General features: G+C 43.4%; 1 protein-coding gene across 1 annotated transcript in view; it reads right to left on the minus strand.

Annotated features, from left to right (window-relative positions):
* Positions 1–9,961, minus strand: part of ANKRD31 (ankyrin repeat domain 31) — a 71,663-nt gene extending 61,702 nt beyond the window's left edge. Inside the window, exons 1-2 of the mRNA XM_067464571.1 lie at positions 9,823–9,961; positions 2,384–2,460 (exon numbers count right to left, since the gene is read on the minus strand). Coding sequence (XP_067320672.1) covers positions 2,384–2,460; positions 9,823–9,908 — 163 coding nt within the window. The 5' untranslated portion in view covers positions 9,909–9,961. The remainder of the gene's footprint in view (positions 1–2,383; positions 2,461–9,822) is intronic.
* Positions 9,962–12,907: the final 2,946 nt, after the last annotated feature.

Genomic DNA, 12,907 nt, shown 5'->3' on the forward strand with positions numbered 1-12,907 from the left:
ACAGTTCTATGATTTGTATTGTTTTGTGTTTGTGTATAATGCCATGTGGTTTATATGCAGTGTAGGAATTTGGTACTATAAATCAGTTATGTCCTTGGTGTGCCTGCCAAGCTCCAGATCTAATCTAATCTCTGTGATCACCCACTGATTTCCCTCAGTCAATGCATCCACTGATTTCCCTAGACATAGCCAAAAGGGAGAGCATAATCATTGGAGAACGATAGTAAACATTATTTCGCTAGCATTGGAAACTACAGATCGCTTCCTCATAGGGCGCTTCCACACATGACTTAAATTTGTGCATCATTTCCTCAAGCCAGGAAGGTGCCAAAAGGACCAGAATTGCAGCTGGTTAAGTTTTTAAAAACTTTTTAGACGTTATTTTAGGGTTTTGGGAGAGGGGATGGGTGCCCTCTAGGTTTCTTTCTTTTTGGCGCATTGCACAAATCACAAATCAATGTAGAATATATGCCTAACAAATTGCTTCTTTTAGTCAGAAACCACAATTATCAATACAAATCCCTTGGAAATATTTAGGGATTTATTTATTTTTTTGTCGTGTCAGGAGCGACTTGAGAAATTGCAAGTCCCTTCTGCTGTGAGAGAATTGGCCGTTTGCAAGGACGTTGCTCAAGGGACGCCTGGATGTTTTGATGTCTTACCATCCTTGTGGGAGGCTTCTCTCATGTCCCCACATGAGGAACTGGAGCTGACAGAGGAAGCTGATCCACACTCTCCCCGGATTTGAACCTACGACCTGTCAGTCTTCAGTCCTGCCGGCACAGGGGTTTAACCCACTGCGCCACTGGGGGCTCCTTTCAATTTAGGGATTGAAAGGGGAACAAACATAGCCTACATTCTCCTTGATCAATCAACAGCTCTTAACACCAAACATGCAAAGCAATCTAATATGTGTCACAAAACACAGAAAGCTTTCAAGTTTTAATTAATGGGAAATTATTGAGAAGAAATAATACGACAATGGCAAATGTTGATGTGACAACAGAGTCATTATTCAAAATAACTTACAATGCATTAGTCAGTCATAGTGATAATGATTTCATCACTGAAATGACAGGCTGCATATCAAATAAATGAGGCATCAATCTCATCCCAACTATCAGACTTTAAACAATTGTCTATTTTGTTATTTTTAAAGCAATACAGATGATTTTCCATATTTTTGTCATCCTATTAAACATAAGACATCTCCAAGCTGCATTTCTTTTTAACATGACCAAAAATTAGCCAAGCAGCTATATACACTGCCAACTTCTGCTTTGAACTAGCAGAAACATATTTTCCCTTTGAGGAAAAATAATATAAGGATTGAAGGCAGCTATGGGAGATTAAAACACCTCCTTTCCACTAAAATAGTGATGTGCCTTCCTCTCGGGGCCCTTCCACACGGCCATATAGCCCAGAATATCAAGCCAGATAATCTATAATACCTGCTTTGAACTGGGTTATTTGAGTCAACACTGAGTTCAAAGCAGATAATGGGGAGTTTTGTACAGTTCTGAACTGGATTATATGGAAGTATAGACTCAGGCCCCTTCTAGACTGCCATATAATCCAGTTTATCAAAGCAGATAATCCACATGCTGGGTGAGGAGGGCCCGGGAAAGGATGTGGCCAGGAGGGGGCAGGTCAGGGCCCGGGTCATCCTCAGGTTGTTCTCCCTGCATAAGGACAGGGTTGCTCATTCCAACCTTATTTATGCTGGGAGAAGACGGGACATGTGGCGACTGCACCGATCTTTCTTCCCATCCTCCTCCCCCGATCCTCAGGCTGTCCTCTTGGCATTATGCCAGGAGAAGGGCAAGACAGGCGGCAGCTAAGTGTGCTCCAGAGGGCTCTCAGCTGCCACATGCCTTCCTTGAGCTGTCCTTTAGGCATAAGGAATGGGTCACTCACACCATCCTTATGCCAAGGAAAGGGTGAGACACATGGTGTCTGAGAGTGCTCCAGAGGGCTCTTAGCTGTTACGTGCCTTTCTCTTCCAGCTTTTTGGCATAAGGACATGTTGGGCCACCATATCCTTATGCCAAGACAACAGGAGAAATGAGGAGGGCCTAAGAAAAGCGCCCAGGGGGCTGCATGCGACCCCCAGGCCTTAGTTTGCCCATGCCTGCCTTAGAGCCTCATCATAGGCAGGTCCTGGACCTCACTAAACTACAAACCCCAGAATTCTGTAGGAGGCAGCAACCTGATTTAAAGTGGATCCATGCTCTAGTGTGATGAGGTCATCAGATATATTTAGAAGAGTATTTAGTTAGAAAATAATGAGATCCAAATTTACAGAATTAATGTTAACTAGGATATTAAGAAAACATGAGCAAAAGTAAAATACGGTTACTGAAGACCAAAAGATCAATCTTACCTCCATTTATATTCCTGACTCCTTTGGTAATGTTATTTTCTGCTGCCGGTGCCATATCCTTACTAATTAAAAATAACCTAAAAACATAAACAACATCATAATCTTGTTTATCTTCAACTGAGAGCACAATTGGTGACTGGAGCCATATACAAAGAACACCTAATACAGGGATTTATATCATTTGACCCTTCAAATGTTGTTAGACATTCTTCACCACTGGTATGTTAGCTAGGAGTCAATGGAGATTTCATTACAAAAGCTCAAGCCCAGGTATTCTGAATTGTTACTGGTACTAGAACATCAGCCATTTTGGGTCCCATATTGGGAGAACGACACTATAGATGGATAAATAGAGATAAAGACATATCAAACAAATATTTTCTACAGTCATTTACATACAGTATCTATAAAAGACAGGGTAATTAAGTCTGAAAATTGGGGCATTTTACTCCCTGACGTGCACATTTTCTTAATAATTCTCATTTCCATTTTTCAGGCTGGATGTCATTGTCTCTCTGGCCAAAATGGTGCTAGAGTCATTAAGATGGAGGTTTTACCATCTAAGGAACCACAAAACTTGCAGAAGACAAAACATCTGGAGAAAGAAATCACAGAATCATAGAATCATAGAATCAAAGAGTTGGAAGAGACCTCATGGGCCATCCAGTCCAACCCCCCGCCAAGAAGCAGGAATATTGCATTCAAATCACCCCTGACAAATGGCCATCCAGCCTCTGCTTAAAAGCTTCCAAAGAAGGAGCCTCCACCACACTCCGGGGCAGAGAGTTCCACTGCTGAACGGCTCTCACAGTCAGGAAATTCTTCCTAATGTTCAGATGGAATCTCCTCTCTTGTAGTTTGAAGCCATTGTTCCGCGTCCTAGTCTCCAAGGAAGCAGAAAACAAGCTTGCTCCCTCCTCCCTGTGGCTTCCTCTCACATATTTATACATGGCTATCATATCTCCTCTCAGCCTTCTCTTCTTCAGGCTAAACATGCCCAGTTCCCTAAGCCGCTCCTCATAGGGCTTGTTCTCCAGACCCATGATCATTTTAGTCGCCCTCCTCTGGATACATTCCAGCTTGTCAATATCTCTCTTGAATTGTGGTGCCCAGAATTGGACACAATATTCCAGATGTGGTCTAACCAAAGCAGAATAGAGGGGTAGCATTACTTCCTTAGATCTAGACACTATGCTCCTATTGATGCAGGCCAAAATCCCATTGGCTTTTTTTGCCGCCACATCACATTGTTGGCTCATGTTTAACTTGTTGTCCACAAGGACTCCAAGATCTTTTTCACACGTACTGCTCTCGAGCCAGGCATCCCCCATTCTGTATCTTTGCATTTCATTTTTTCTGCCAAAGTGGAGTATCTTGCATTTGTCACTGTTGAACTTCATTTTGTTAGTTTTGGCCCATCTCTCTAATCTGTCAAGATCGTTTTGAATTCTGCTCCTGTCCTCTGGAGCAGAATGCTAATAAGAACACATTTGCTCAATGGGGACAGTGGGCTCTGTAGACACAATATACTCTTTGTTGAAGGGAGGTGGAGTAGAAGATTAAGGAGGATGGCAGACAGACTGGTGACAACAATTAACAAAGATGTGTTGTTGAAAACTTTCATGGCTGCAATGGGAGCCCCCAGTGGTGCAATGGGTTAAACCTTTGCGCCAGCAGGACTGATGACCGATAGGTCAGCGGTTTGAATCAGGGCGGAGTGGGTTGAACTCCCTCTGTCAGCTCCAGCTCCCCATGCGGGGACATGAAAGAAGCCTCCCACAAGGATGGCAAAACATCAAAACATCCAGGCATCTCTTGGGCAATGTCCTTGCAAACAGCAAATTCTTTCACACCAGGAGCGACTTGCAGTTTCTCAAGTCGCTCCCGACACGGAAGAAAAGTGGCTCAAATCACTCGGTTTTTGTGAGTTTTCCGGGCTATATGGCCATTGTCCCCCATACATCCAGGGAACCACTAACCACATAGGGAAACTGATGAAGAAACACAACCTACAAACTATATACACTAAGAAAATCCAACAAATACTATGTTCAGCAAAGGACAAGAGGGATCCTCTCACCCCTGCAGGAGTCTATCATATACCATGAAGCTGTGAACAAGTCTACATAGGGACCAACAAACGCAGCACCAACCACGAATCAAGGAACATGAAAGGCACTGCAGACTACTTCAACCAGAGAAGTCAGCCATAAAAGTCCACCTTATGAACCAACCTGGACACAGCATATTAACTGAGAACACAGAAATGCTGGACCACTCTAACAACTACCATGTCAGGCGACACAGAGAAGCCACTGAAATCTACAAGTATGTGGACAATTTCAACAGAAAGGAGAAATCCATGAAAATGAACAAAATCTGGCTACCAGTATTTAAAAAAAACCTCTAATATCAGGACAATTAATAAAGAACAACACTCAGAAAACAGAGGAAATCCAGAGAGGGAACAATCAGGGCCAGCTAACACATCCCAACAAAGGATTTCCCAGGCAGGAAACATCCAGGCTTTGAAGCTGCAAGGATATTAAATGCTAATCAATGTGGCCAATTGCAAAATTCACACTTGCCCCAAGCAGACAAGAGTTCTTTCTCCCACCCTGGACATTCCACAGATAAATAAACCTCACTTGCCTAGTTTCCAACAGACCTCTCAGCCTCTGAGGATGCCTGCCATAGATGTGGGCGAAACGTCAGGAGAGAATGCTTCTGGAACATAGCTATACTAAGCCCGGAAAACTCACAGCAACCCAATTAAGTGAAATCATATCCTTGTATGAATGGCAAAACTAACCGAAATGATTCCGAAACAGGAGATGATTGACACAACAAACAGAATTACAAAACAATGTAACAATTAATGTTATCATTATGAAATTAGTATGAGAACTGAGCATTAGTTCATTTTAATTGCTTATTCTTGGGAAACACGTTCATTAGTACATCAAGACATTCAAATGCAACAACTGTTGCTAACACCCTTGAATCTAACAACATATCACAAATTGGCCTCCCAGCTTATTAATATAGCTCTTATTAACAAACGATTATGTATAAGTCTTCCCTGCTCAATGCTCTATTATTATAGAAATAAAATTACCACACTACCCACATGTCAGCTCTCTCTTATTTAAAAGGAATGTTATTTGCATTCTGAAACTTCATCTCCTGATCCTTTTAATTTGCAACATTTGTCCAGTGTTTATTACTGCTTTGAATGGCATAAGGAGTTATTGGCAGGCAATGAAAATAAGGATCAGAGCTTTGTTTATGAACTGTGTAGGCTGATCACCTCAGATAGCGAATCCTGGGGAAATGACAGCACGTTGCCTTATAGCCTATCACTGCTACTTGATGTGTTGGGTGCCTTTAGGGCAGTGGTTCTCAACCTTCCTAATGCCGTGACCCCTTAATGCAGTTCCTCATGTTGTGGTGACCCCCCAACCAAATTTGGCACAATTACCTGATACACCCAAATTTGAATACTGGTGGGGTTGGGGGGGGGGAGTTGGTTTTGTCATTTGGGAGTTGTAGGTAAAGGTTTTCCCCTGACATTATGTCCAGTCATGTCTGACTTGGGTGTGGTGCTCATCTCCATTTCTAAGCCAAAGAGCCAGCGTTGTCCGTAGACACCTCCAAGGTCATGTAGCCAGCATAACTGCAGGGAGCATCGTTACCTTCCCACCAGAGCAGTACCTATTGATCTACTAACATTTGCATGTTTTTGAACTGCTAAGTTGGCAGAAGCTGGGGCTGACAGCGGAAGCTAATGCCACTTCCTGGATTTGAACCTGCGCTCTTTTGGTCAACAAGCTCAGCAACTCAGCGGTATCGTTGTTGGGATTTATCGTTAACCTACAATCAAAGAGCATTCTGAACTCCACCAACGATGTAATTGAAACAAACTTGGCACACAGATATCCCTTGACCAACAGAAAATACTGGAAGGGTTTGGTGGACATTGACCTTGAGTTTTGGAGCTGTAGCACTGTGGACTCAAACAATGATGGATCTGGACCAAACCTGGCAAGAATACTCAATCTGCCCAAATGTGAACACTGGTAGATTTTGGGGAAATTAGACCTTGACACTTGGGAGTTGTAGTTACTAGGATTTATAGTTCACCTACAATCAAAGAGCATTCTGAACTCCATCAGTGATGAAATCGAACCAAATGTGGCACACAGAACTCCCATGACCAACAGAAAATACTGGAAAGATTTGGCAGGCATGGACCTTGAGTTTTGGAATTGTAGTTCACCTACCTCCAAAAGCACTGTGGACTCAAACAATGATGGATCTGGACCAAACTTGACACGAATACTCAATATGCCCAAATGTGAACACTGGTGGAGTTTGGGGAACATTGACTTGACATTTGGAAGTTGCATTTGCTGGGATTTATAGTTCACCTACAATCAAAGTACACTCTGAATCCAGCCCACAATCAAGGGAGGGCTCGTGTGAAGGAGCCCCCGGCTGCCTCGCGGCCTCGCCATTTGGTGAAGCCGCGAGGGAGCTGAGGCAGCCTCCACACAAGCCCTCCCTGGGCTCCCCCACGGGCGCCAAGGAGCCCAGAGAGGGCTCGTGCAAAGGAGCCCCCGGCTGCCTCGCGGCCTCGCCATTTGGCGAAGCTGCGAGGGAGCCGAGGCAGCCTCTGCACAAGCCCTCCCTGGGCTCCTTGGCGGCCTCGCCATTTGGCGAGCCCGCTGGGGAGCCCAGGGAGGGCTCGTGCAAAGGAGCCCCCGGCCGCCTCGCAGCCTCGCCATTTGGCGAGGACACCAAGGAGCCCAGGGAGGACTCGCAGCCTTGTGGGCGGGGCCGAAGGAGGCGGCCTCGCGACCCCTCCGAAATGGCTAAACGACCCCCTGGGGAGTCGCGACCCCCAGGTTGAGAACCGCTGCTTTAGGGTCTCTCCAATTTATTGTGGCCCTAAAGGAAATTCATCAGTTTTCCTGGCAAGATTTGTTCAAAGGGGGTTTGCTATGGCTTTTCTCTGAGGCCCCGTCTACACTGCCATATAAAATCTAGATTATCTGCTTTGAACTGGATTATATGGCAGTGTAGACTCAGATAATCTAGTTCAAAGCAAATAATGTGAATTATCTGCCTTGATATTCGGAATTACATAGCAGGGTAGAAGGACCCTCATATAATTCAGTTCAAAGTAGATAATCTAGTTTCGGTAACTGGATTATATGGCATTGCAGATCCACTCTGAGGGTCCATCTAAATTGCCATACAAAATCCTGATTATCTGCTTTGAACTGGATTATATGGAAGTGTAGGCGCATATAACCGGGGGCCCTTCTATTGAATTCGCTCTCTCAAACCTCATCTACACTACTATATAATCCAGATTATCAAAGCAGAAAATCCACATTATCTACTTTGAACTGGAGCCTCTTCTACACTGCCATATAATCCAAAATAATCCGCATTATCTGTTTTGAACTGGATTATATGAGTCTACACTTCTAGATAATCCAGTTGAAAGCAGATAACCTGGATGTTATATAGCAGTGTAGAAGAGGCCCCAATTCAAAGTAAGTAATGTAGATTTTCTGGTTTGATAATCTTGATTATATGGTAGTGTAGAAGAGGTTTGAGAGAGCGAATTGCTCAGGCTCACAAAATAGATTTCAATGGCTTCATAGGCCCCTTCCAGGGCCCTTCCACACAGCCCTATATCCCAGAATATCAAGGCAGAAAATCCCACATTATCTGAATGTGGACTCAGGGCCCATCCACACAGCCCTATATCCTAGTATCAAGGCAGAAAATCCCACAATACCTGCTCTGAACTGGGTTATCTGAGTCCACATTAAGATAATATGGTATTTCCTGCCTTGATATTCTGGGATATAGAGCTGTGTGGAAGGGCCCCCACATAACTGTATAAAATCCCACATTATCTGCTTTGAACTGGGCTATATGGCAGTGTGGATTCAGATAACCCAGTTCAAAGCAGATATTGTGAATTATCTGCCTTAATATTTTGGGTTATGTGGCTGTGTGGAAGGGCCCGTAGTGATTTTCAGTGAGGGTCACATCTGCCTTATGATTGCCTTCAAAGGGCAACCCTAGATTTAGGTCTCTTCTATACTGCCGGGACTGTGGCTCAGCTGGCTGGGAGTCAGCTGCATTAAGATCACTACTGACCGAAAGGTCATGAGTTTGAAGCCAGTCTGGGTCGGAATGAGTGTCTGACCAATTTGTGTAGCTTGTTATCAACCTTTGCAGCCTGAAAGACAATTGCATCTATCAAGTAGGAAATTTAGGTACTGCCTACGCGGGGAGGTTAATTTAACTAATTTACAATGCCATAAAAATCTCCAGCAAGCCTGCAAAGAATGAGGAAGTACTTCATCAGTGTCACAAATAAGACAGTGAAGCAGCAGCTTCCCTAGTGGCCAGAATACCCTCAAGAAAAGCTGGAATGTTAAATTGCCTCTGTGCCTGTCTATTTATGTTGTGTGTCTATGGCATTGAATGTTTGCCATGTATATGTACATTGTAATCTGCCCTTAGTCCCCTGTGGGGTGAGAAGGGCAGAATATAAATACTGTAAATAAATAAATAAATAAATACTGCCACATTATCCAGATTATCAAAGCAGATAATCCACGTGATCTGCTTTGAACTGGATTATATGAGTCTACACCAGCTCAAAGTAGATAATATGGATTTTATATGGCAGAGTAGAAGGGACCTCATATAATCCAGTTCAAAGCAGATCCTATGTGGATTATCTACTCCAATAATCTGGGTTATATAGTAGTGTAGAAGGGGCCATATTTAGCTGGGGTTAAGGTCCCTTTCACACCACAAAATGGCAGCACTTTGATAGCATTTCAGCAGCCACAACTTTATCCAATTTGAGTTTTGTTGAGGTATTTATGAAGTCTGGGACCGGGGGAATCAAAACACCTCATGAAACTAGAAATCCCAGGGTTCCATATAATGGAGGGGTGGCAGTTCAAGTACTGTTAAACTAAAGGTTGTAGAACTGATGCAGATTGAAACCACTTGAATTTTATTGAAACCCAGGATGGCATGGGCAAACTTGGGCCCTCCAGGTGTTTTGGACTCCAACTCCCACAATTCCTGTCAGGAATTGTGGGAGTTGGAGTCCAAAACACCTGGAGGGCCCAAGTTTACCCATTCCTAAACTATGGTGCCTCGCCAAACTACAATTCCCAGGCCTCCCTAGAAGGCATGGAGCCATAGCAGTTAAAAGTGGCGTTAATCCGCATTAATTCCTCAGTGTAGATAGAAAAATGGCACCCAAAGTGGAAAAGACAAGAATCTCCTTCTGAATAAGCGTGTAGAGTGGCTTCTCATACAGGAGGCCTTTGGATTTTGCTCTTTCAGTCACGTAACGTCTGAATGTCGGCTGTACACGTGTTTGTGCGTGTCACCTCTTCCCGCGGAGGTCTTCTTCGTCCGGCTCGCTGTCGAGCACGGAGCCCTCAATGATAGTCTCGTCGCTATCGCTGTCCGCCATGGCTGCCTCTTGTTTACTTTCCTCAACTCTGAGCCAGAGATTCCCGCTTCTCCTATTCCTTAAGGCGTCTTTGGCTTTCGAAGACTGTAATTCCCATAATGCCCCGGGCCTCCTATTCCTATTCCTTATATCCTATAAGGCAACGAGGGGAATAGGAGGCCCGGGGCATTATGGGAATTGCAGTCCTACACTTTGCTGATGCTGTAGGGCAGCGTTCCTCAACCTAGGGACCACGAGGAGGTGTCAGAGGGGTTGCCAAAGACACAGTATTTTCTGTTAGTCATGGGGGTTCTGTGTGGGAAGTTTGGCCCAATTCTATCGCTGATGGGGTTCAGAATGCTCCTTGCTTGTAGGTGAACTATAAATCCCAGCAACTACAACTCCCTAATGTCAAGTTCTATTTTCCCCCCAATCTCCACCAGTGTTCACATTTGGGCATATTGAGTATTCGTGCCAAGTTTGGTCCAGATCTGTCTTTCTTTGAGTCTGGATGTAGGTGAACTACAACTCCCAAACTTAAGGTCAATGCCCACCAAACCCTTCCAGTATTTTCTGTTGGTCATGGGAGTTCTGTGTGCCACTCAATTCCATCGTTGGTGGAGTTCAGAATGCTCTTTGATGACAGGGGAACTATAAATCCCAGCAATTACAAATCCCAAATGACAAAAATCATTTTTCAAAAACCAGTATTCAAATTTCAGGTATTTGTGCCAAATTTGGTCCAGTGAATGAAAATACATCCTGCATATCAGATATTTACATTACGATTCATAACAGTAGCAAAATTAACAGTTATGAAGTAGCAACAAAAATAATTTTATGGTTGGGGGTCACTACAACATTATGGTTGGGGGTCACCACAACATGAGGAACTGTATTAAGGGGTCATGGCACTAGGAAGGTTGAGAACCACTGATGTAGGGAGGGCTTTGATTGTGCTTTTTCTCCATGGCATTGTATTGAGGGCATGAGCAGCACTAAAGTTGTTTTGGCATTTGAGCTGCTAGGTTGGCAGTGGACAGTGGAAGCTCACGCCGCTCCCTGGATTCGAACCTGTGACCTTTCAGTTGACAGCTCAGCACTTTAACCCACTGTGCTACCGGGGGCTCATATTTGTGCTCTACCTGAATTCATTTACTTCGTCTCAGCAACTGCTTCCAAGGGTCCCAACCCCCAAGTTGAGAAACACTGGGCTAGATTCTGATGAGTACATTTTATTAGTTACCTTCCAGTAACTTAGTAAGATAATTATAGGTATCCTGAGGATTAAAAGAACTTTGGCTAATAATGATTTATGACGGGAGCCACACTCTGGTATTTGCCCGAAGGCACAATGGCTACATATGAGGGCACTGAAGGCACGGAAACACCCTGGCCCTGTCAATCAACCAACCAATCAGTCAATCAAACTTTATTTATGTTCAGGAAAGGACAAGAGGGATCCTCTCACCTCTACAGTAAGTGTACCTTACTTACTTACTCAGGAAGTTGGACTGGATGGCCCACAAGGTCTCTTGCAACTCAATGATTCCATGATTCCACTAACACCAATCAGTGCAACCAATCAAAGGAAGATGGTAAATGGAACATAGGAATGGCAGAAGGATTATGAGAACGGATCTGATTTCAACTGAAGTGTTATGTTATGTTTGTTTTGTTGATTTGTCTTGGTTGATTGTTAATTGTTGTGGATTGATGCTGTTGATCCTGTTTGTTGCATTGTTATGTTTTAATTGCACTGACTGTTTGATAATTGTACCATGTAAACCGCATTGAGTCGCCTGTTTGGGCTGAAAAATGCAGTATAGAAATAAAGCAAATAATAATAATAATAATCATAATAATAATAATAACACTTTCACGCATATGTGTGAGTAATAGATAAAACAGGCCCTATCTACACATGCTATAAAACACATGTTAAAAATGGCAAGAGAAAACCTGAAATTGGCAATAAAATGTGCTAATCAGGAATGGGTGCTGCAGAGCAGAAAGATGCACACAGCACTTCTGGAACCAGTGCGACCTCTGGAAAATTTGGATAAAGGAACCAGATATGGTACTCTCAGGAAAGTAAATAAACACGGTTTCCCTCCACAAGAAGAAATTGCTTTCTTCTTGTTTTTGAATTGGAAAATTAGCTGCATTGCTGTTTCTTATCCAATGAGCTGCAAGAATTCAGCACATTTCTCCAAACAAGCTAAGAAAAAAGGGGGTTCTATTGGATTGATTGGGCATACAGGGAGCTTTGTGGACACTGCAGGGAATTTTTCATGGTTCCTCGGTGTGTGTGGAAACTCTCCAGCACGGAACTGGATTTCTTTAATCCACATTCTGATTCAGATTATGTGGCTGTGTAGAAGCAGCCCGTGATGTTATAGCACTGGGGAGAGAGACAGAGACAGAGAGACAGAGACTCTGGATCATGGCTGGAAGGAGGTGGGAAGGGAAGTTTTGCAAAGTTTTGGTTTCCCTGACAAGTCCTGGTTCTGCTGTGAGGAGGGGGTGCAATAGATTTTTTTAGAGACAAAAGTGTAAAAGTTTTTTAGTTACTTTGCCAATTGAAAGGAATCATATTGAAATGTCCATCCATTCTCCTTCACTCCAGATGTTTCCCAGAGGAAATCTTCTCACTACCCAAAAGTGGTTTAAACGTTCAACTGAATTTTTGCACAGGAAATTATAGAAGCTGGAAAGGAGATCATTAACATATTCATTTTGTGTTCATATAAACACTTTCCAAACAGTATCCTGTTGGCAAGAACTATAGTTGGCAAGAACTATAATGTCACATGATTAGTCCCAACCAAAAGCAGCATTATCCTGATCCAATTGTGATTTAACAACCTAATACTAAAATGCTGCCCCATGCTAGACAAAAAAAGCAAAATTGTATAGTGTTTCCATGGCTGTACTTTGTGGAAAATAAAGTTGTCAGTGACTGCAGTTGTCATGATGCTTTGATACTCTGGCTAGCTAAATCAGTGTTTCTCAACCTT

This window comes from Anolis sagrei, chromosome 2 (genome assembly GCF_037176765.1).
Source record: "Anolis sagrei isolate rAnoSag1 chromosome 2, rAnoSag1.mat, whole genome shotgun sequence".
NCBI classification, from domain to species: domain Eukaryota; kingdom Metazoa; phylum Chordata; class Lepidosauria; order Squamata; family Dactyloidae; genus Anolis; species Anolis sagrei.